Source organism: Leptonychotes weddellii, chromosome 1 (assembly GCF_054177405.1).
Source record: "Leptonychotes weddellii isolate Sample4059 chromosome 1, ASM5417740v2, whole genome shotgun sequence".
Taxonomy (NCBI): domain Eukaryota; kingdom Metazoa; phylum Chordata; class Mammalia; order Carnivora; family Phocidae; genus Leptonychotes; species Leptonychotes weddellii.
The window spans coordinates 21,078,781-21,103,924 of record NC_138369.1 but is presented as its reverse complement, the minus strand read 5'-3'; the positions used below and the strand labels follow the sequence as shown (position 1 = coordinate 21,103,924).

The following is a 25,144-nucleotide window of genomic DNA, read 5'->3' as shown; positions in this document are numbered from 1 at the left end:
CCCCCCCCCCCACCAGCAAGAGTAGTGTCTGCAGTGTCCCTGCTGTTTGCATACCAGCTTATGCTGCCACATCTGGGGAGTATCTGATTGCCTGAGCCTAGTTCATGCTCTCCTGCCCTAGCTACAAGGGAGGCTGGGAACGAAAGTGTGTGGCATCCTCATCTCTTTTGGTAGAACTTGGGCTCTTATTCATGAGTTGGGGCTCCCTTAAACCTAGGGAGACGGTTGAACTGCAGAGTATCCAGAGGGTTAAATATCCCTCACAGAGACACGTGGAGTAAGTGACTGATGGAGTCCCTTGGCCTTAACAGTTTTCACCAATAGGTGGTAGCGCTTTAAGAAAGACCAGACTGCCTTCCTCTTAGACAATGATTTAAGAAAAATAGTGCCAAATTTGGAAGCAGCTATTTCTCGGTCTGTTGAGAGGCTAGGAACTTTTTTTAATTAGTTTAGTTTGTGCAGGTGTGTGGGGTAGCATGTTTCCCCCATGTTTATCACAGGTTTGCATTCCTGTTGGAAATGCCTTAGCCATTGTCAGGCCTTATAATTGCTTCTCGTTAGGGCCACGTGGGGCTTATTGTCCAAGATTTTGCTGCATAGTTTATTGTTTATCTTACACGGTCTCCAGGAAGTTGCATGCGGAAATCTCTGAGCCTTACCAGGAAGTCTGACTTAAAGGGACAGCATCCAGGGCAGGGCACTAACTGGGAGAAGGCTCTGAGCTTCCAACCAGAATCCGCTTCCCTCCTGTGGCAACTGGAAGCCTTTTCTGAGTATCCCCCGCTTGGTTTGCTGGTTTCCAGTGTTTGGGTGATTCCCTTCTGATTCTGATTTAAGGGAAAAAGTGGCCGTATTTACTCTTCGAGTACACATGGATACATACCAACCAAAATAAAACAAAAAACCACTTTCACTGTGGTGTAGGCAGAATAAATGCTCTGAGTCACAGGTGCACACATACTTTTTCAATCTCTTGTTATTTTCTTGGAGGGGTATTTTCATAGAAATCTTGAACTTTTTAGATAGACAGGGATTTCAAGGAAGTCAGCATTATAACATTGAAAAAGTAAATGGGGAGGGGAGCGCCTGGGTGGCTCAATTGGTTAAGCATCTGACTCTTGATTTTGGCTCAGGTCATGATCTCAGGGTTGTGAGATCAAGCCCTGTGCCGGGCTCTGTCCTGGGTGTGGAGCCTGCTTAAGATTCTCTCTCCCTTTCCCTCTGCCCCTTCCCCCCCCCACTTCTATCTCTTTCCCTCTCTTAAAAAAAAAAAGTAAAATAGAACTTAAGCTTTAACCACCTTCATATTTTTGTTTTCTCTGTTGGAAGGAAGAAGGGAAACGGGAAATTGCAAACTTCCATTGTCTTTTTCTTATTAGATATCTAGTTGACAGCTCTCATTCAAATTAGGGTAAAAATCAAATTGTTTCAGATTTGGTACCAACTTTTCAACTTGCTAAGAGGAACATTTTCTGCTTGAATAAAAAAAAAACCCAAGAAGTTATTACTGGACTTTTTTTTTTTAATATTTTATTATGGAAAAATTTAAACTTATGCAAAAATAGAAAGAATAGTATAATGACCCCCAATGTTTCCATCATCTTTAGTTCTGCTTTTAAACACATGTATCAGTTAGATTCCCATAGACCTCTCTACAACCCCGTGAGGGATAATGGAATCATTATTCCTGGTTTACAGATGAGGAAACTAAGGGTCAAGGAAGTTAAGGGAGTTACCAGGTCATTCAACTAGTAAATGGCAGAGCCAGAGATCACACAGCTACTCTATCAATTGACTGTTCATCATTCCAGCCGGCCCGTTGTTCCCAGAAATTATCTTTAAGGAGATACCTGAACTCAAAAATAAGGATGAGAAACTATTTTGTAAAAATGATTTCTGCTCTTGTTACATATTTTTAACTCAGAAATTCAGTTTGTCAAAGGTTGTTCTTTGAAATGAGCAAATTACTGTTCAAAATCCTCCTGAGATATTCAGGTGTTAGGAATACCACCCCCCTTCATATTCACATTTTCCATTTCCAATCAATTTTGACAGTGTAATGCCAAATAGTAATTCTCATTTCCAAGTAAGGAAGCTCTCTGGCTGATAGATATCAGCTAATCAGTTTTTAAGCTTTTCTTTTTCCTAAGAATTGGGCAGAGGTCAGCAACCTACTGGAGTTTCACTCTGAACTGATTGTATAACAAAGAGACCTAGACGGTCCTTTGAAAAAGCTGTACTCAGGGTGTCCGTGTTCCTGAGCAATAAATCGAATGGGCTTATTTGCTAGCACCCCCGTCTGCTCCCTGTGGAAAGCTTCAGGCTATGCTTGCTTGTGTTCATAAAGGAGGGGGATCCCTAGGGTGCTGCTTCATCACAGCGCACATCGGAAGGCAGCTTTCCCTGTTTCTGATTCGCTTTTTAAAATAGCCGCCTGCGTGTCCGTTGCCAAAATAATGTGAGGAATTTGATTATAAAAGTTCAGATCTGTTTAGAGAGGAAAAATACAGTGCTCAAGCTATTGCTCGTAACAAAACCAGCAAGATAAGCCCTCAAGATTAACCATGATTAGCAGTCTGTTGAGACTTCCATGTTCGAGCCTCATTTATTTTTAGTTCTTGTGTTGAAACCATAGATGAAGACTTTTCTATTTATTCATTCTTGACCTTGGGCAGCCAGGTTTGCTCCCACATTCTTCTCATCATTTTGTAATCTTGTTGAGCTGGGATATTAAGCAGGGCTCTAGAAGAGCATCAACATTTTCAAATGGTCCAAGTCGTTTGAGTTAAACCGTCTTGCATATAAGCAGCCCCGGCCTGGAACGGGATCTGGACCCCCCATTTGTTGGTGATTCATGGGAAAGGGGGCAGAGTAGTTGTTCAAGTTTTGCTTGGATTAACCACACTTCCAGCACTGAGGAGTAGATATGAAGACATTTGACAAGAATGCATGACCGCAAGTAACTCCCAGGTTCGAAATACTTTGAAGCCCTTTTTATTTCTCACTGACTTGCCTTGCATGATGCCTTCCTGACAACCTAGTAACACCAGTGGGTATTACTGTACCTCACCTCTCCACCACAACATACATTTTTTTTTTTTTTTTAGTCTTACTTGAATTTGACAGTAGCATCCAAAACCAAAAGATCCGTGAAATAATGATTTTCTGATACTGGAATCTTGGTTAAATCTATGTGCAGTATGCTATTTTAATTTGGTCCTTACTGCCATCCCATTTTCATGAGATTCTTTCACCACCTAGTTTTCAATTCAGGTTGTGGAATTATTTTAAAATGTAAAGTATCATGGGCACCTAGGAGACTCAGTTGGTTAAGTGTCCGACTTTTGATTTCCGCTCAGGGCATGATCTCAGGGTGGTGGGATCGAGCCCCATATTGAACTCCATGCTCAGCCGGGAGTCTGCTTGAGGATTCTCTCTCTCCCTCTGCCCTTCCCCCCCATGTGTGTTATTTCTCTCTCTCTCTTTAAAGATTTATTTATTTATTTGAGAGAGAGAGAGCACAAGAGCAGGGTGAGGGGCAGAGGGAGAAGCAGACTCCCTGCTGAGCAGGAGTCTGACATGGGGCTCGATCCTGGGACTCTGGGATCATGACCTGAGCCGAAGGCAGACTCTTAACCACCCAGGTGCCCCCCCTTCTCTCTTTAAAAAAAAAATTTTTTTAAATAAAGAAAAATGTAAGGCATCGAATGGAATATGGTCAAAGACCCTGAAATTCCCAGCCAACACTGAACTTTTGTGAAATCTATGGCTTCTTAGGTACAAATAGGAAAGAGACTGAGGAACCAGAATAAAATTCACATGGAGAAAACCACCGTTAGTCACCAACTTTTAGTGAAGTAATTCTACTGAAATCTCACCATTTTGTTTTATGTACATGAACTTCTCACAACCCTGATGAATATGTTTTTTATAATATTTTTGGTGAGAAAACTGCTTGAAACTTCTCAACAGAAAAATACGGTGAAATATATAGAATAACAGTGCAGGAAACACATCCCTTTGAGTCCCAGGGCCAAAAGGAAGCATGTGGTGGCACCTTAGCTAGGTCCACATTTTGGCACTAGTACAATAAGAATTCGCTAGCAATGTGGTTATTTAACCAGATGTGGGGAAACAGGGGCCAGTTTTTGCATTATAGGTGCGTTATGGGTATTTCCCCATTATAAATATATAATGATTCAGCTCCACACACTTAGAGAAAAATATTATACTTTAAGAACCTACGCCCCCAGAATTTCATAGGTTTTTTTTTTTTCTTTTTAACGTTTCACTCTGATCTATGTAGAATTTATTTTGGACAGTGTGAAGTAGGGCTTTAAAAGGAGGCTTTTCTTTCCAAGAAATGAATTATCCCATTTGTTAGCTATCCTTCTCTCCTCCCGTGGTTTGCAGTCCAACATTTGCCATATGTCAAGTTCCAGAATATCCTGGGGCAGGTTTCTGGCTGTCTGTTCCAGGGGCTATATGCTTGCAGCAGGAGCTTGGAGTCAGACCACCCAGGCCCCACTCCCGACCCTGCCACCTCTAGGCCCTCTTGGGCAGGCTCCTGCCACCATTTGAGACTCCATTTAAAAAAAATCTGTACAGTAGAGATAACAGTGAGGCTTATCTCAGGATACTTGTGAAAGTCAAATGAAAAACTTCATGGCAACTCCTATTAAAACATCAAAAGTCTGCATTCACCGTTTATGGTTTTAGTAACTGTGTCTTTAGGATGTTTTAATATCTGCATACAGGTGCACTTTCATCATGAATGATGCTCTCAGTGGTGGCAGAGTTAAGAGTAAGTAACTGGGAGGCAACATTTCAAGTTCATCTCTCCTGTTTGCAGAAAGTTCACAGGCTAGGGGCTGATGAATCGGGTACTTCCATACCGTGGCATGTGCTGCCGTATGGGTCTAAAATGTGTATGATTTAGAAGAATGCTCTGGATGTTAAGTGAAAAAAGCAAGTGGTAGAATAATGTTACCATTCCAGTTTTGAAAAATATAAATAAAAAATAAAATGTTGTACACAGCAACTTGTGTGTGTTTAGACAGAAGGAAATGTCTAGGAGGATTGCCAAACTGGTGGTCCTTGGGTTGTATCCAGCCAGCAATTGTGTTTTGTGTGGTCTGTATGGCACTTTTTAAAATGGTGGATTCATTGCCAGCATTTAAACATTGTGAGATTTTACATATAACCTGGGATTTCCAGCTTCTCTTGAAAAACTGGAATGTCTGGTAACCCTGGACCAGTAGTCCCTTGGGACCCCCGTAAGCTGGAACTTTGGGCCAATACTCTCAGGGGCACCCCAGGGCCCACCCAGGCTATTCTTTCAGGTACCTGACCCCTGGCCCTGAAAGCATTTGGGTTTATAACCCCTTTATCTGTAGCTGGCTTTGACATGGGTCACTCTGGCAAATGGGATTGAGGTGGAGAAAAAAAGCAGGGCCTTTGGGAAGGCTCACTTTTTACACTATATATTTCTGTATGGTTTGAATGTATTAATACCATGTTACTTTTAAAATTGAAAAATTAGTAGAAAAACATATTTGAATACTTGGTTGTATCCTAGGTGCCCTGTAGAGAAAACCCACATTCCTGTTCCTTTATAAACTTTCATTATGAAGCTAAAAATGAATTTGAACTCTGCATGGCAGGAGCCTCTGATTATTGAAATGTTCCATCAAGATGCCCTCTGTGTGGACCAATTTCATTACTGGAGTTCTCATTTCTGATCAAAGCAGGGATGTCAGAGGAGATGGCCATGCCCTGTTCCTTCCTTCCTTTTCTCCTGCCAGGGGTATCTGCTGGCTCTCCTACCTGTGCTCCCTCCTTCACAGCTACCTGCCCTGGGACCCACTCAATTTCACCTCTTCCACGAAGTGTTGCAGCCCACGGGTTTCAGTTCTTCTTTCTCGTTCATAGTCAGCAACCAGAAGTCAGCCTTAATCATTCTTAGATTAGCTGATGTGAATGTGCCCTCCCTCCCCCAGAGAAGAAGTAAAGTCTAGTGATCATCTTAACATTTCCTTTGGACTCTCATTGAGGGTGATCCTGGCCTTGGCTGCTGGGGCTCCATTCAGTGGCGTGTTTGAAAATCCTCCAGGAGAGGAGTGGCTGGGCTTATGGGAACCTCCATTGGCCCTCAGGAGATTGGCATTCTTCATTAGCTGAGCTGTCTCTAGAGCTGGCTAATCTCAGCTTGTTTATAGGCCTGTACGAATTCAGGTCCCTTTCTGTGCAGGAGGCTAGGGTGAGAGGCCTTTTTAGGAATGCCTACTCCCCCACCCCAACCAGCCACCACCTACCCCAGACTTGGTTTGTGGGGAGTCAGGCTTTTGGAAATAGGGGATCTCAAGGATGAGCTGAAACCCATCTTTTGTGGGCACTGCTGTTTTTTGGCACACATCGCCGAGTGTTTCCTGAGTGCCAGACCTGGTAGGTACCACATGGGGGCTTTGAGGTGACCCAGATGGTTGCCTAAAAGGGCTGAGCCTTTTTCATGATCATTTCACTTCCTTCTTTCTCCAAACAGATAGGACCCCTTCAGGCTCTTTGAAGCAAGACCCAAGTCTGTCGGGGAGCAGTGCTTTCAAAGCATTTGCTTTTTTTGCAGAGTACCCCGTGGGCCTGCATGTTCCTGCTATTGCCTTTGCCAATTCTCCTGCCTAGAAAACCCCTCAGATTCTACCCATGTGTCTCTTGCTCTAAGAAGCCTTTCCAGATTTTGTCCCCATAAAAAAATGCATTGGCCAGGCTCAGTTATTTCTTGGCCCCTCAGTACTTTTATTGCAAATCCTGGCAGCACTTCTCCGGTCATCGTTGGTTCATCCTTGTGCTTCCAGAGCCCGGTGTCTTCTTCTGTAATGCCTGCAGGTCACAAGGCACTCTTCTGAGGCCCTTGTTAGGGGCCAGGTCACTGCCCTCAGCGGATGGGGAGAGCCTGCTTGCTTGGATGCTCTGGAGTCCCGTCTTAGATGGAAGCTTGTTCTCTCTTTGCTGGGTCCCCCACTTTACTCAGGGCTCAGACAAGTCAAAGCTCCTAAAAATCTGGGCATTTGTAAAACAGCCCTGGGAGACTTTTGCCTGAATCTTTGCAGCTAAAAGTTGCCAATCAAACTACACCATTAGAAAACTAGAAACTAAAAATAAATAATTGAAAGCTGCGCTGAAGTTATGTCTCCTTAGATTTGAGACCCACCTCTACCATTCAAGGAGGGTGAGGGGGTTGAGTTGTTTGTGGAGAGGGCATGAGCAGGGCATGGTTTTCGCCTGAAACCTTGCAGGTCTCTGTGAGACAATCTATCTCACCCAAAGATTCTGGGTTTTGTAAAAGGCAGGTGAGCCAGGCAAGGTGTTCATTCTGGTGAGATCCCATTTCATAAAATGAGAAATGTCAGCCATGAGTTATTTCCATAATAACTCTGAGAAGAGCGGTAAGGCCTTTTGTGTCCACGTCAAAAGCTGAAAGGGAGGTTTCCAGAGGCAGCTATTTTGAAGGGGGCTCTGAAGAGGAGATTTGCCTAAGAGAAAAAAAGAAACAGATGGGTGTGGTGTTCACCACCACTCTCATTTATTGAGTTGCTATGAACTTGGGATTCAGTGAGGGCTCTGTGTCCTGGGCAGGGCCGCTGGCTCTACTGATTCCCCTCTGAACAAAGTTCTCCCGGCATCCCTTCTCTGTCTCACGCCAATGGCTGGGTTTGGGTCTGCAGAGCTCCAGACTTGAAGCCTGATGTCCTAGCAGCAAGCTCTGTAGAGCTGCCGGAGTGCCCGGCATGGCTTTAGGTGGGGACCCTGTGAGCATTGTGTGTTTCCTCCAGACTGGGGATTGCCAGCCAGACACTGGATTTCTGGTGTGCCTCTCTCTGAATGCCCAAAGGCACAGTGCCCTGAAAAAGCAGCAGCGGGTGAGGAAACCGCCGGAGGTGGGGAGCTCTTGGCTGGTGTGGTCTCAGCTTCTGACACTTGTAACTGATGGCCCCCTGTCACTTCCTGTCATGCAGCCCAAGTGGCGGGGAGGAGTTCCTCCAGGGAAACTATGCTCTGCTCAGCTCAGAGAATCCCGTCTGCCAGGCTCCGTGGCAGTTAGGGGCGGGGGACTCTGCGTGGATGAGGCCGGAGCGCCCCATGGTTTGGTGCTGCTTCTTTGTCCGGGCTCAGGTAAGCTCCCTGCGGCAGAGCCAGGGATAGACGGGCTACCCACTTCCACCCATGCCTGGCTGGGCGGTGCCAGGAGCTGAGGTGCGGGAGGGTGAAGCTGCCTTGCACCTCCCAAGCAAATGGGCAGGGAGCTGCTGTTAAAAACACCTGGGATGTTGGAGGGGGGACTCCTGTCTCACTTTAGTGTGAATCAGAAAAGAGCTGTGTGGTTGTGTTTAAGACCACAATGGTTGCTTGGTTGGAGATGGTGAGTTGAGTGCCTCGCTGTTAGCGCTTCCTTTAGCTTCTGTGATTGGAGGAGAGAGAGAGAGAGTGTGTGTGGGGGGGGGGGGGAGGGTGTCTTTCACCCTTTGTTTCACGATGCTAGTATTTTAATTTTTATAAGAGATCTGTTTTCAGTTAATCAAGGGGAAAAGATGCATCTGCCTTCTGGTGTTTTTTGTTTGGGGAGTTTTTTAAAGTCACAAAGTGGATTTCCAAGATGTTTTCTTCTCCTTTGGATTGAAAGATGGCTGAAATCAATTTTGGAAGTTCATTCTGCTTGGAACAGCTTTTTCGTAGGTTTCCTTACAGTGAGTCTTGTGTTGTGAATGTGTTCATCATTGAGAAGATGAAGTCAGATATTATTATCAGGGGAGATTCAGACTCACTGGTGTTCTCATTAAGAGTGTTGGTACCTGGTTTGGTTATGTCTGAAGGAGTGGCTGAAAATGTTGCATTTCTATGGGCTGAAGAACGGTTAGGAAGCCTGAAGGTTACTCCCTCTGTCCCTTTTGTTTGTGGGTGGGTGTTAAAGCTTTGGATAAGCCACCCCTATTTTCCAAAGAAAGTGTCCATTGCTTTTTCTATTCCTCTCACCAGAATTCTGAGACTGATTTTTGTAATGCTAATTCCCACTCTCATACGTGACCATTCTAGACATATATTTTTAATCTTTTCATGTGATTTGGATGGTTTTACTGTCTTTCTCCTTTCCCATCTGACTCATCCAGCTGTTTACTCACCTGATAATCATTTTTGAGTCTTTGAGATACAGATACATTTAAAATGACTTACTACAATTTAGTGATAGTTAATACAACATAAATGAAAAATAATACACTAGCTAACATTTATTAGATACTTTTCACATGAGTAAGCACTTTACTCCCGTTAGCTCATGAAATTCCTATAACACTATAGAGTTGGCTTTTATTACTATCCCCATTTCTTAGGTGGTACACTGAGATTTAGAGAAGATAAATAATTTGCCCAAGGTCACCTACCTGGGGAGCAGTGGATCAGGCTTCAAGCTCAGGCAGAATGGATCCAGAAATGACATTCTTAGCTATTAGGTGCTGCATGAGGATTTCAATGATGGAGCCCTTTCTACATTGCCTGTCACCTGCAGTATCTTCAGTAATACTTTGCTTTCTATCCTTTGGCAAATCAGCCTGTTTTGGTTGATGTTTGCTATGGTCCAATTAGTGGTTACCTAGACAAATCACTACCTTTTCTGGACTCAGTTTCCTACCTCTCAAATGGAAGTTTCTCTAAACTCATTTTAGTTCTGATAACGAATCTAAGGTATGCAAATATCTTGTACAAAAAGTCAAACATAGTTCTCATATCTTTCCTATCTCAAAGTTAAGTGAGTCCATTTAAACATACATTTCCCAAGGATTCAACTGGAACTAAAAATGTAATTCGTTGGGTGGCCATTGACCTTTATTTTGCTCTTGAAAATATTACTGAATACATTTTTATTTCTTGGTTCTGAGAATCTCCAGAGAAAGGATCTGGAGGAATTGGGGCTGGGTGTGGGAGGTCAGTTGGTAAATGGATGTGGTGGAGAGAAAGGGAGGGGAGAAACACTTCAAAGATCTCATAAATCCATCTTCTGAGATTTGGCCAAGGGAGTTCTGGATAGGTGGAGAAATGCTAGGGTGTAATGATTGAGGGCATGGGTTTTAGGACCACACAGATGTAGGTTTGCGTCCCAGCTTTGCCTCTTACTAGCCATGCAATCCTAGGCCTGTTACCAAATGTCTCTCAGTCTGTTTTCTGCTCTGCAAAAAATGGGGATGATAAATAGTGTCTACTTTATAGGATTGTCATGAGGAATAAATGAAATGACCCATAACCGTGCCTCGCACAGAGCCAGCACTCAGCAAATGTGATCCACGTCCCCAGTCTTGTTGATCGCAGACTGTTGGTGGGCACCAGAGACACGAATCCTGAGTGTGTAAAGACTTAGCCATGCCAGGGCTGTGAAACATCTATCCACAAAGATGAACGTGGCCCAGGTTTGATTTTGTTGAGGGAAGGAAGCATATTCCACAGAAGGTCAGTACTTCACTTTAAAGCCCCAATTCCAACCATGTTTTTTTTAAGATTTTATTTATTTATTTATTTGACAGAGAGAGACCCAGCGAGAGAGGGAACACAAGCAGGGGGAGTGGGAGAGGGAGAAGCAGACTTCCCGCTGAGCAGGGAGCCCGATGTAGGGCTCGATCCCAGGACCCTGGGACCATGACCCAAGCCGAAGACAGACGCTTAACAACTGAGCCACCCAGGCACCCCTCTAGCCATGTTTTTACAGCTTGCCCAGAACGCCAAGTGGGAGCCATGAAAGGGGAAGTTGATTCAAACCAGATTCTAAAAAGGCCTCTCTTGATAGAACACACAGAGATATGACTCGGAGAGGGCGAGGTCAGGGTGGTGACCCCCTGTGTCCACCCAGACAGAAACAATGGGTGACTTTAGGACCTAAATATAGACTATGTGGATGTCACTTAGGGAAAACTAGTTCCTGATGCTGACTGGGGTGGGTGGGTCTCTTGGGAAGAGCTCTGGAAGCAGCGCCTGTGTGCCAAAACCCTTGCTCTGTCAGCCCTTTTTCTGGATAATTCTGTCCATATTGTAGCTTTTCCGCATCTGTTGAGCATCTGCCTCTGATTGGCAGCCTTGTTTATGTCCCCATCTCTTCCCTTGCAAGTCTTCCTTGTGGCGTTTACCACCTCTCCCCCTTGTTTCCTGCAGACCCCACCCAGCCCTTGCCAGAAACTGCAGGTGTGGTTGCCATGGTGCTTGCTTCTCGTGGGGCAAGGATAGTTGCTTGCTGGGAGTCAGGAGTTTGGGGTTCAAGTTCCTGGTTTTGCAGTTCACCTTGGGCAATGCTGAACCTCACTGGGTACCAGGTTCTCCAATGGAGACATTGCTCTTAAGAACCTGGATCCTGGGGCGCCTGGGTGGCTCAGTTGTTAAGCGTCTGCCTTCGGCTCAGGTCATGGTCCCAGGGTCCTGGGATCGAGCCCCACATCGGGCTCCCTGCTCAGCCGGGAGCCTGCTTCTCCCTCTCCCACTCCCCCTGCTCGTGTTCCCTCTCTAGCTGTCTCTCTCTCTGTCAAATAAATAAATAAAATCTTTTAAAAAAAAAAGAACCTGGATCCTGGACCTTGACCATCTGGGTCCAAATCCTCACTGCCACTTGACCTTGGGCAGGGTCGTTACCTCTCTGGGCCTCAGTTACCTCACCTGCAAAAATGGAGATCATGACCATGAGGAGTTCATAAAACAATACCCGTGAAACCGTTAAAACAGTGCATCTTGTGTCAGTGCTCAGAAATGCTAGCTATGATTGGGGCACCAGGGTGGCTCGGTTGGTTAAGCATCTGACTCTTGGTTTCGGTCGTGCAGTCACTAAATGCTGAAATTGTTTCCTAAAATACATTATAATAAATACATCCAGGTCTACTGCATGTGGGCTGAAGTGATACTGTGTCTCTCCCCGGCCACTTCCTGCACCTTGAAGGACCGCAGCATCTGAGACCCAGGTTGCTGCCAGCTACTGGTGTCCACAGTGCTCATCCCACCAAAATGAATAAAGTCAACCCGTCCTTTCATTCACCAGGCAGTGCCTGAGAACCAGCCTCGTGCCCATCTCTGTGCCAGGTGCTGAAATGCCCAAATTATGGGTCTTTGTAGCCTTTTCTATCTTCTTTGAATGGGACATTACCAGCCCAGAGAAATGGGGTAGAGAGAGGCATGAAATAATCTAGTTGCTGAAATCCCTCCTTAATGAGAAGTAAGAGAAGTCAAGGCCAGGCTCGGCCTGAAATCTCTGGATGTGGGTCAAAGAGGCCGTCTCAGTCAGCTTTTGCTGAGTAACAACCACCCCAGCTCAGTGGCAAACAACAAGTATTTGTTCTTATGTTCTTAGCTGTGCAGGTTGATGGGGGCGGTCTGCCCCGCATGGGTCCATTAGCTACCTATATGTAATATTCTTCCCCTGCAGAGGTCAGATGGTCCCAGAGGAGCAAGCAGGAATATAAGATATTCCTTAAGGCCTAGGCTCAGAATTGGTCCACTGTCCCTTCTACCCATATTCCATTGGTCAGAGCAAGTGAGAGTACCAAAGCATGGAGGTCAGGAGACAGCATAGAAGTTCGCTGAAGAATAAATTAATCCACCACAGAGATCACCGCTATTTACTCATTCAGCCCACATTTATGTGGGGCACTCTGCCATGTTGGGGGAGGATAAATATAGTCACAGTAAATGATGAAGATAATGAGGACATCTAGCCCAAGGCCTGGCATGCTGTAGGTCCTAAACAAATGTCTAATGGATGAGTATCTGTAGGACCTCTGGAGTGCTGACTAGTGATGAGTATTTCATAGAGGTTATCGCCTTTTATCCTCCAAACTCTGTTTGGGCAGGTGCAATCATCCCAGGTCAAACAAGCAGGATACTATTTTGGCCTGTTAAATGCATATAATCGAGATCATCCCTGATGTGGGGAAAGAGGCAGGGTTTACACCAAAAAGGCTCCAGTTCAAATCCCTCATGCCCTTGTTCTCATACACTTTGTGCACTGCCTTGGGTGCTAACTCTTTAAGCACCCATCACATATTAAGAATTTAGTTAGCATGGTACCTGGCCTATCATCATTTCTCTAAATCCCTAGCCCTCTGCTTTTTGGGAGGTCACATGCCTTTTTGAATATTCTCTTCAGAAAACTGCTCAGAGATGTGAAAATTTCTCCGCAGATCCATGGCCCCAGGTAAAGAACTCCTCTGCGAGTTATTCATTCCTGTCCCCTTCTCCTCCTTTTTCCTCCCCTCTCTTAAGACCTTCATCCACTGGAAGAGATGTTTTTCCATATTTGTATGCCAGAGTCAGACTCAGGGTCTGGCTCAAATTAATGGCCAGCCTAATGAGTGTTTTTCAAGTGAGTGAGAGAATGAAGATGAAGGGGTTAGTGATATCTTGCTTGCATATGCATTGGCTCACAACACTTTTGGACAGGATTAGATAGGAAAGCTCATATAATCCAAGCCCTTTACTTTACTTATTTTTATTAAAAAGTTTATTACTGAAGTATAGTTGGCATACAAAGTTTCAGGTGCATGACATAGTGATTTGACAATTCTGTGCATTACTCAGTGCTCATCATGTTAACCGTAATCACCATCTGTCACCGTACAAAGTTGTTACAAGATTCTTGACTGTATTCCCTATGCTGTACGTTTCATCTCTGTGATTTAATTCATAGCTGGAAATTTGTACCTCTTAATCCCCTTCACCTATTTTGCTTATCCCCCCACTGCCTCCCTGGTCTGGCAGCCATCAGTTTGTTCTCTGTATTTAAGAGTTTGTTTGTTTTGTTTTTCAGATTCCACATATAAGTGAAATCATATGGTATTTGTTTTTCTCTGACTGGTTTATTTCACTTAGCATAATACTCTCTAGCTCCATCCAGGTTGTTGCAAATGGCAAGATTTCATTCTTTCTTATGCTGAGTAATATTCCAGGGTGTGTGTGTGTGTGTGTGTGTGTGTACCACATCTTCTTTATCCACTCATCTATCCACGGACACTTGGGTTGCTTCCATATCTTGGCTATTGTAAATAATGCTGCAATAAACATGGGGGTGCATATCTCTTTTTGAATTAGTGTTATCATTTTCTCTGGCAACCCCTTTATTTTACAGATGATAAAATTGAGACCCAGAGACGTTAGTCCACTTGCCCAAAGGCACACAGCTAATAATAATAATAATAATAATAATAATAATAATAAATTAATGTTTTCCTCCAAGCAGGTAACTTATGCTCAGATACAATTAGGTCTCGTTCACTCAGTACCTGGTTAGAAAACAGTGTCATTCTGATCGATCAAATTTATAGATCATGTTACAAAACTTGAGTTTTCTTGACTTTCATATCCAAAGTCAAAGACACAGATGACAGAAACATATATGCCATTGTCTCAACCACAGAACCGTTGTGGTGTCATCCCTTTAGGGCAGAGCCCTTGTCGCCTCTTTCGCTGGTCTCCCCTTCCCACTCCATCCTCCAGTCGTCACCCAGAACTGTGTGTACAGACTGCTGAGCATGCAAGACCGTTGGGGCTGAGACACTTGTCAAGCCAAGGGGCCAGGCCAAAGCAAGGGTGGAAGGCGGGTTAGGGTCGGTGCAGGGGAAGAATTTGTTCCTGCGGAGTCCTGGAAATCTTATTTGGAGCCATTCTTCTATTCTTAGTTTTGAAGGCACTTTGTTCTCTGTTGCATTGTTTTAACAGCCACCAGGAAATCAGTCCCTGCTCAGGGTCAGCGATGCCACTGGTTCCTGCCTGTGGCCGCCCAGGTGGGAAGTGCACTGGTTTGTTTTAGGGCTGATCTTTCGTCATCGGGATCGTTGCGCCCTTTCTTTTTTTGTTGCCCACCCTGTCTGCATGGGGCGGGGAAGGGCGAGGAGGAAGAAGAGAATCCCATGAGTCTGTTTTTCTTTACAGCATTGGTGACTACACTTATTTCTGTATTAAAAAGAAAAATGCTAACATCCAAGTCTCAATAGAGCACTGTGCCCTCTGGAGAATTATTCTCCCAGAGAAGTAGAATGTGAGCCACATGCGTCGTTTAAAATTTCCTAGTAGTCACATTGAAAGAAAGAAAAAGAAAGAGGCAAAATTCATTGTAATACTTTATCTAGCCCAGGATATCCAAATATTAGCATTTCAGCATGTTATCCATATAAAATTAAGAAGACATTTTACTTTCTCTTTTTCATACAGAGTCTTTGAAATTCAGTGTGTATTATCCACTTAGAGCACATGTCAATTCAGACGAGCCCCATTTCAAGTGCTCAGTACCCACGTGTGGCTCGTGGTAGCCATCGGGCCGTGGGGGTCTGGAGCAGACTGTCCCATAGAGCTTTTCATGATGGTGGTACCTACTCTGTCTCCTACAGAGACCGTTAGGCACAGATGGCCTTGGAACACTGGCAGTGTAGCTGGTACAGCTAAGGAGCTGAGTTTTAAATTTTATTCAATGTGAATAAATTAAAATTACATGGGAACAGCCACATATACCTAGTGCCTCTCATATACAGATAGTACAGCTCTAGAGATTGGATCCTGTTGGAGAAACAGCAACCTAAACTTGAACAAGGTAGCATTTTTCATCTGCCACCTTGGCAGAGATTAACAAGTAGGATAACACAGTTTGGGAAGGGTAACAGGACCTTCCATGTATGGCCAGTGGGAGGATAAATTAGAACAGTTTTTATGGAGGACAGTTCGGCCATATTTATCAAATTTCAAGTGTATATGCCCCTTGGGCCCAGCAGCTCCAGTTCTAGATGTTAATGCTATAGTGTCTATTTAATGTATGTCTACTGGTTTATGTAGAAGGATATTTGCTGCAGCAAAAGATCAAAAACCACACATATACCCTGTCAATGGGGGACTAGATAAATAAGTTATGGTACATTTGGAAAATGTAATTGGCAACTATTGAAAAAACAAGGCCAATGTTTGACGGCATGGAGGCTGTGTAAGATATGGCGTGAAGCAAGTGTGGAGCAGTGTACACGGTATCTTACTGTTTGGGTAAAAGAAACGATTTGCTTATTTATGTCTAGAGCAGCTCTGGAAGCAGGCAGAAGGAGCCTATCACTGTGGTTGCCTCCTGGGGGAGGGAGGGATAGCTGGGGGTGGGAGAGAGGTCTCCTTATCATGGGAGAGTGTATCTTTTTTGGAATTTAATCTCATGCACTTGAATTACCTAGCCAAAAAATAAATAAGACACAAAAAAAGGAAACTCTGAGAGAAGGGTGAATCACAGAAGACTTCCTAGAGGAGGTGGTCTTTGGATTGACTTATAAAAGATGCATAGGAGTCCTTATGGCAGGAGGAAGGCTGAGGCTCAGAGACACGAACAAGCAGGATAGGTTCAGGCATCTGTATGTACCCAGTGGTGGGCAGAGTACTCAGTATATAAAATAGGGCGGTATGGAGTTTGGACAGGCACTGGAATGGCCAAATGGGAAGGGTTTTGTGAGCAGAGTTTGGACAACAGGCAGCCATTGACAGTTTGAAGGAAGCAGGAAATGATATGATTGTGTTTCTGTGGAAGACAACTTTGGGCAAAGTGGAGAATGATTTGAAACAGTGATTCCCAAAGTGTGATCCTTGGAGCCCTAGGAGTCCCCAAGACCTAGAAATGAACCACATCACTACAAAACAGATTTTCTTTATATGTGTCTACCAAAATAACAATCACAGCAGCTTGATTGCAGAAGCAGATGTATGAATCAGCTGTCTCCTATGCAGCCAGATAGTAACGAGAGTTGTAAAAGTGTCAAACAATGCTGCTCTTCTCACTGTGTTTTTGTTCTTGAAGATATAGTTAATTTTCATTAAAATATGTTTGTTTTTTTAAGTAGGCACCATGCCCAGCGTGGAGCCCAACATGGGGCTTGAACTCCCAATCCTGAGGTCAAGATGTAAGTTGAGATCAGGAGTTGGACTCTTAACTGATTGAACCACCCAGGCACCCCTAATTTTCATTACAATATGTTAATTAGAGTAACAAGTAATACACTTGCTACTTTTTAAAAGAACGGTTTCTTTTAATTTCTCAATTTTCTTTTCTAATACTGTAAATATTGATAGACATAACCCACATAAACAAAAGCCCCTCAAGGCCCTCAGTAATTTTTAAAAGTGTAAAGGGGTCCTGAGACCAAAAAATCTGAGAACCACTGGTCTGAAAGCAAGGAGGCCCGGGGAACTTATGATTCTGGTTGGATCAAGTAAACTCTGGGAAAACAAATGTACTATCCAAATGTGAATGAGGTAGGAGGCATGAGCTAGGCATGCCGGAGCATCTATCTGAGAGCTTGCTTGATGGATCGGTTTTGACTGACAGGGCTGTTGGTGCATGTCCTAACTTCCACTTCTGTATGAATAGATATTCCTGTTATTTCCAGTGCTTTGCCATTATGAACATCCATGCACGGGTTGCTCAGTGCCCAGCACCTGCAAGAATTAGTCTGGAGTAGCTCCCTGCAAGTGGAATGCTGGGCAGGACGAAATGTACATCTGTAGCTTGACTGGAAGCTGTCTAGTTGTTGCCCCATCTGTGACCCTCCTTCCAACCTTATGTGAGTCCTCATTTCTCCAACCCTTAGTGCTGTCAGATTCTTTATTTATTTTTATTTATTTATTTATTTTATTTATTTATTTTATTCCAGTCAACCCTGCTTGCTCTTGCGGTGTTTGCTGTAATTTGGGGTCAGGTGGATCTGCCCTGAAGAAGGAGAAATTGGGCTTTTCTGCACCGCCTGGGCTGGTGTTTGGGGTAAAGCCCAATCTGAGGCATTAAGCTGAGACCTGAGGCTTTGGGCAAACAAGTGTAGTGTGGGGTGAAGCGCTGTCTTTGAACGGTCACATGTCCTCACCCGACTCAGGCCTCCCTGTGGGCCTGAAGCCAGGGCCTGCTTCTCTAGCCTGTGACCTATTCAGGTGCACAAGGTCCTTCCTGCATTCAGAAGGGCCCCCTGTGTGGTTTAATGCTCTGCTGTGACTGACCTGAAACTCACTAATTTTTGGACGAGGGGCCCTACATTTTCATTTTGCTCTGAGTTCTACAAATGATATAGCCAGTCCTGCCTGAGGCATCTTTGTGTCTCTCAGATTAAAAAGGGTGTGGGGAGAGGACAGCAACATGGGTAACACTGTTCTCACTCTGTGCAGGGCCTGACCCCACCGTGAAATCCAAAGCTCTTTTGGGTGAAATACTCATTTCCTCCTTTCATGCATTTTGTTTCTTTTTTTTACTTCTCTCTCTGTCTACACACACACACACACACACACAGAGTCATACATATACTGTCTGTCCTCACCATTCACAAATTCCGTATTTGCCCACTTGCTAAAATGTACTTATAACCCCAAAATCAATACCCAGAGCACTTTTACAGTCATTCACGGACACGAATAGAGCAGCAAAAAATTTGAATGACTCAACAGGCACATTCTCACCTGAGGTCAGTCAAGGTAACATTGTGCTTTCTTGTTCCCGCTCTCATACTGTAAACAAATGTCTTTTTTGTGATCTGTTTGGTACCATGTTTTTCACATTTTTGTGCTACTGTTGATGTCATTATTTAAGATGTAATTTCTCTGAGGTAGCGACGAAGTGTTGTCCAAGCACAGGATGGCTCCTGGGTGCTTTACAGAGAATTTACGTGTGTTCAGTAGGCTTCCTTTCGGTACAAGTTATAGTGCTGTTGCCTGTGAGTTCAACGTCAATGAATCAACAGTATATATTAAAGAAGGTGTCTATAACTAGAAACACACATAAAGCAAGATTATGTCTTGATTGGCTGACAACGTGTTGTAACCAGAGGCTTGCAGAAACTTAGCCCTGTGTTCATTTACTCACTGTTCGAGGAGACTTTATGAACATAACTACTGCGAATAACCAGCATTGACTATTTATGTGTGTATGTTTGTCTTTTCCTCTCCCATCCTCTCCCTTGCTCACTCTCCTTCCCTTTCTTTCTTCTCCTAACCTCTTGCATTTTCTGTTCTCTTCCACTGACCATCGGTCCTGCTGGCTTTAGCCTTGGGTCCTCAAAAGGTGCCCAGGGAAGGTGCCTCTGTCCATTTACTCACTACCCAAGGGCCGCCTTCTTTGTTCCGTTCGCTAGGCTATGCTGGGGTCTGCACACAGACCTTGTGTTTCAAAAATATGGCTTACAGATAGGATTGTAATCCGTGATTTTGAGGAAAATCGAGAATCTCCTATGCATGCCTAGAAAATGTTTCCCACTCAGCATTCTCCTTGGCCACATGTTGTCACATCCAAACAATGTCAGAAGGAAACTTTAGAGGTCACCTGGTCCAACTCCCCCATTTCACAGATAATGAAACTGAGATCCAGGGAGGGAAAGTGAAATGCCTGAGGTCACAGAGCTAGTTCGATGACCTTAAAAAATAGAAAACAACCGGCTAAAAATTGTTCCTCGTTCACTCTGTTTTACTACTTATGCATCAGATATCTTTATGAGAAAGATCACATTAGTTGTGAACTGACAGTTTCTGATAAAAATTTATAAAACTGATTTCTGCAAATTGTGTACATTGTAGTAAAGCCAGAGAAGATAGACAAATACACGTTTTTTAAAAACGAGATTTAAATTTTCTTTTTTTTTCACAGAAGGCATTTCATATCTGCAGTCAAGATGTCTAGATGTTTGCAACATAGAGGGCTTTTAAATTCCTCATTAAGGTGGTTTCCGTCATCAAAATCTCTTTTATGATACATTCAAAAGTGGGCATCGCTTGGTCCTAATGAGATGTAGCATAAATTTGAGTGCCAGGACTGACAACAGAGAGGGTAGAAATCTCCCACAAACGAGACCAGGAAACAGATCCAGCAGGCCTCCCTTCCTGTCTGTTCCCCAAACCTTTGCCTCCACCCCCTCCTCTCCCAAAAAGGGGAAGGAAGAAGGTTCAGTAAAGATAATGTGCCCATCCTCAAACAAAGTATGGCTAACCCCTTGGGTCCCAAGCACTCCCATTTCCTGGGGCTAAAGTTAGACCTATTAGATACGAATTTCATTTTTAATCCATGACTGGGCAGACAGAAGGCTACAGATCCTCTCCAGAAGGCACGGGGAAAAAGGAGTCCCCTTGCGGTCATCCCCCGGGGCGGGGGAGGGGGGTGAGGGAAGGCATCACAGTGTTGCTTTTTCTGTGCTGGCCCCAGGGAAAATACAAGGGACGGTTACTTTGTGTGACAATTACAAGGGGGATTTTCCACAAAGAAAGTGTTTCCTAAACCTCACTCGTTTGTGGATCACCTTTTACCTTAGCCCTTCACAATGAAAAATACTTAGTAATTTTCTACAAAACAGCACAGTTTTTTCTCTTATATTTACCTCTGGTGGAAAGTTTATATTATTGTGATAAGTGGAAAACCAGTATGCTGGCCATAAATAGAATGGAACTATTAAGATAAATAAATATGCACAAAACAATGTAACTAAATTCTAGCTAGGTGCTGTTATCTGAGCCTCTGCCCCCAGGAGAGACAGACTGAGGTTAGTAAGCTTAGGTGGGCGTTCAAGGTGAGGTAGCCCAAGCTCAGCCTTTCTCTTTGATGGATTCAGACTGGCCAGTGAATTGAAAACATAATGACTTTTTAAAAAAGATTTTTATTTATTCGAGAGAGAGAGAGAAAGAGGGAGAGAAAGCACCAGCTGGGGGAGGGGCAGAGGGAGAAGCAGGCTCCCCGCTGAGCAGAGAGCCCGATGCGGGGCTCGATCCCAGGACCCTGGGATCATGACTAGAGCCGAAGGCAGACGCTTAACGACTGAGCCACCCAGGCACCCCACATTATGACTTTCTTATTATGTGATCTGATGTGGGTAAAGCAGACTCTCCAGGTCCCCTACCCACATCACCTACAGAGTCCCCTGTACCCACCTACGACTTTCTGTGTCCTTCTACCTGAGAGGATTTCCAGCCAAGGGAGTTAACATCCTGAGGAGCCAGCCCTTCACCATTAAAGAGAGGCAGGAGTTAGTGGATTGAATACTTGCCCCACCTCATCCCTCAGTGGAAAATTATGAGCAATGTCCTATGCAGTTCTCTCGGTGAGTTCCCAGTGGTTTGAACTCTGGGTGCTCATGGCTGTAACCATCACCCGCTTGCTCTGTTAGTGGCTTCCCTCCTTTCTCCATCTCATTTCCCCACACCCTACAGTTCTTTCTGGGGATTGTCTCCCACATAAAAAACTTATACCTAAATCTTTACCCCAGGATCTGCTTTGGGTGGAGCGCAAACTAAGACACCAGTAAGCACTCTGCCTAGCATGATCTTACAAACCACTGAGGCACCAGACCTATCCTTTGGGAAACACTATCCCAAGGTATATACCCAAATAGTATAAAGCAAAGTATCACTTTGCTTTCTCTGAATTCAAAAATATGTTGAAATTCTTCATGTCCAATTCTCTCTGGCATTCTCCCTAACATATTGGTGACACTCTGTTCTGATGAGTAACATCGGTCTCCATTTTTGCTCTCCTTCTTTCCATATGGTATTACGATTTGCTAACAAACTTGGTGTTCCTGAATTTGCCTGTAAATTTAATTCACTGTGTGGCATTCATCAGTAGTTTGCCAGTGGGAGACATCCAGTGAGTAGAACAACACTGTGGGTCTGTGGCCCCTCAAGTAAACGTTTACAGATGCATCGATGATAAGCCTGGCTGAAACAGCAGGCAAGTGTTGCCAAACTCAGGGAGCCATTTCTGGCAAGCTTTTACAACATCCTGAGGAGAACCAGGATTTCAAAATTAGGGAGATTAAAAAGGTGCTTCTGCAAGATAGAGTTTCTGTTTTGACTTGAGCCAAAAGGCAGAACTGAAGTTCTAATGGGGAAAGAATTTCTTGTCTTCAGGGTTGGGCCCATGCCAGGGAGGTCCTGTCCCATGAAACCTAGGCTGTTCAGAGAGTGGTGAAGTCCAGGGTGACCTATACCCCAGGATATATCAGAAGAGTCAGAAGCATCTGTAAGTGACACGGGATCAGGACCTCAAAGGGGAAGACAGGAGTAGGGCCAACTTCATGGACAGGGCTCTGTGCTCAGAAGGGCTCCACTCTGTGGGCAAGTAGAGTTGCCCAATAAATATTTGTGTAATATTTGAATGAATAGATGCTTGGCCATCAAACTTGCTTTGGGTTTTTAGGGATAGTGGCCTCAGAACCAAAAAGTGGCATCAGAATGAGTACCAATCACAAAGAGTCCCTATACATTCTTTTTCAGGACTGGCTACATAATTTGTGAGGTCCAGAGCAGAACGAAAATGCAGGGCCCTTGTTAAAAAATTTCTAAGAATTTCAAGATGGTGACAGCAAAGCATTAAACTCTGTGTGCCCTCACAGAGGAAGGTGCTAGATGTGCCACAGTAGATGAAAGTTGATCTGGTTTCTGCACTCACTGAACTCAGCTCTGAGGGAGGAAACAGACATTAATCAAGGAATCATGCAAGTAAATGGCGACATTTTGATGGGTTAGTGCAACAAAGAAGAAACACATGATGCTGAGAGGATATAACTGGGAGATTCGATCTGGTTTGTAACCCATCTTGGAATACTTCCTTGACAGGGCTGGCATTTGAAAGATGAGGAGTTAACTGCGAGAAAGGGGGGAGGGGGGAGGGCTCCAGGCATGAGGGAGCATGGAAGAAGAGGAACTGGGATTATAGGAGACCAGAGCTCAGAGCGGAGAGAACGAGGGTGGGGGTAGGAGGGGGCCCACAATTTGATTTCGCACAGGGTCTTAGAGGAAATTAACAAGTCTTCAGAAATTCAGGACTTTTTTCATGGCTATAAATAACACAAAGGAGGAAGAATAAATATTCACCCATGTTTCCTTTTCAGATAAACTGAGAAGGAAAATTGCCACAATTCCATGTAAACAATCACATGCATGGGCACTGACCAATCAGAACAGAGGTCAGGTATGGGAGCACCACGTGGGCAGGGACACTGACCCATTAGAACGAGTATTAGGTATTGTGTGGGGGACTTGTGAGAGGAGAGAACTTGAACCTTTAATGATGAGAGGCCTTTAGAAACTTCCTCCTGGGGTGCCTGGGTGGCTCAGTCGGTTAAGCGTCTGCTTTCAGCTCAGGTCATGATCCCAGGGTCCTGGGATCGAGTCCGGCATCTGGTTCCCTGCTTGGCAGGGACTCTGCTTCTCCCTCTGCCTCTCCCCCCAACCCCCACTCGTGGTGCTCTCTCTCTCAAATAAATAAATAAAATCTTAAAAAAAAAAAAAAAAAGAAACGTCCTCCTGGGGTCACCTGGGTGGTTCAGTTGGTTAAATAACAGACTGTTGGTTTCTGCTCAGGTCACGATCTCAGGGTTGTGAGATGGGGGGCGGGGCTCACACTCAATGGGGAGTTTGCTTGAGATTCTCTCTCTCTCTCCCTCTGTTCCCCCCCCACCATCGTACGTGCTTGCTCTCTCTCTCTCTCTAATTAATTAATTAATTAAAAAAAGAAAGAAAGAAACTCTTCCTCCTCAGGTATCCACATCATTGCTGGGTTAGCTCCAATACCATCATTTAGGTTTCTTTTCAAATGTCTGTCTTCCAAGAAGTCTCTTTGACATCTCTCTCTAGTGTCTCTGCCTCTACCCCCTTTCACAGGTTTTCATATTACCCTGGTTTACTTTCTTCATAACTCTTCGTACTCTAGAACTAGCTTGTTTGTTTGCTTACTGGCTTATTGTCTCTGTCCCCTACTCGACTCTCCGGCCCCAACTAGACCGTATTGTTTTCTGAGGGCAGGAACCTTTTTCTCTTTTGTTAAGCAATGTATCTAACATGCATAGTGCCTACCACATAATACGTGCTCAATGAAGTATTGGTTGAATGAATAAACCCATACAGTGAAATTCTTTTATGCGAGTCTCTTGTCGTTCCTGAGTTTCTGTTGTCAGAATTGAATACTGTGGGCCTGAGAATCAAAAATGAAATTTTATGGATGGACTTCTTGGTGTTTTAATTTTCCTGACAGGAAATTCTATGGCCTTATATTTGCCTTTTTGTGGGCAAGGGTATTCACTTGTTCACATATATCAGTCCACAAACATTTGTTGAGACTTTTCTGTGTGCTGGGTTACGCCTTAGAAATGTCCAGGGAAGTTCTGGGCATGAAAGAATTCTATTCTTCGCAAAACACTGATTTTCTGGGAAATAGATTAAATACTGGATAAATATGCTTTGATTCTGCAAAATCCAGACCTTGGTTTCAGACTTCAGGATAAAAGTGATTGGGATGGGCTTTGAAGCAAAAATTCAGGATTAGAAAATTTAGCACAGAGTACTTCCCCACTCCCTGCAGCTCATCTGTGGTTCACCACAACTTTTGCTTTTTACTCAAAACTTGACAGGACCTAATAGTGCCATAAAGGAGCGGTGCCCTGAATACCTGCATGTCCCTGGCATTTGGGGGCCCTTTGCCTCCCTCCTGTAATTTGGGGTTGTGGTGAGGCCCTCCTCCACTTTCAAAGACAGCTGCAGAAGGAAAATGTCCCTCTAATCACAGTCGACATCTTTCCAGATAGCTCATCAGAAATGGTAACTGGCTTTCACATTATTGTCCTGATGGCTTCTCTGCAGGCTTTTGCCAAGAGCATTATTCTCAAGTTAGTCAAGACTACTCTAAAAACTGGAGCTAATGAACTCTATTTGGTCTGGATAAGAGGTCTTTGGCACATGGACAGTCTATGGCTTTTCCTGAGGCTCCAGGCGCCTCCTGAGGCAGCATTCAGAAAAGCTGGGTTAAGAGAGGTTGTTGGCATATTCAAGTACATTGTTTCGAGGGGAGGGATATCTATATACACCCATATACAGACATTCTATGTATAGTATACATTTATATGATACATAAATGTAAATTATTTTTCTGCCCCTGTTTGAGATTGAGTTACAGACATTATGTCCCTTTAGCCCCAAATACTTCAGTGTAAGAATAAGAGCATCCTCCAGCCATCAAAAGGAATGAGATCTTGCCATTTGCAACGACGTGGATGGAACTGGAGGGTATTATGTTGAGTGAAATAAGTCAAACAGAGAAAGACATGTATCATATGATCTCATTGATATGAGGAATTCTTAATTGCAGGAA

At 44.1% G+C, this 25,144-nt stretch overlaps 1 protein-coding gene across 4 annotated transcripts in view; it reads left to right on the top strand.

Moving 5' to 3' along the window:
* ARHGEF3 (Rho guanine nucleotide exchange factor 3) overlaps window positions 1-25,144 on the top strand; it is a 279,815-nt gene that overhangs the window by 101,353 nt on the left and 153,318 nt on the right. For 2 of the 4 annotated variants that reach the window (XR_014145183.1, XM_081819274.1), the window contains exon 1: window positions 8,036-8,169. The exons of the other annotated variants lie outside the window; for them this stretch is intronic. Coding sequence is in view for 1 of the 2 variants with exons in the window: in XM_081819274.1 (XP_081675400.1) it covers window positions 8,119-8,169 (51 nt within the window). In the remaining variant the exon portion in view is untranslated. Of the gene's footprint in view, window positions 1-8,035; window positions 8,170-25,144 lie in introns of those variants that run through there. 4 annotated transcript variants of the gene reach the window in all.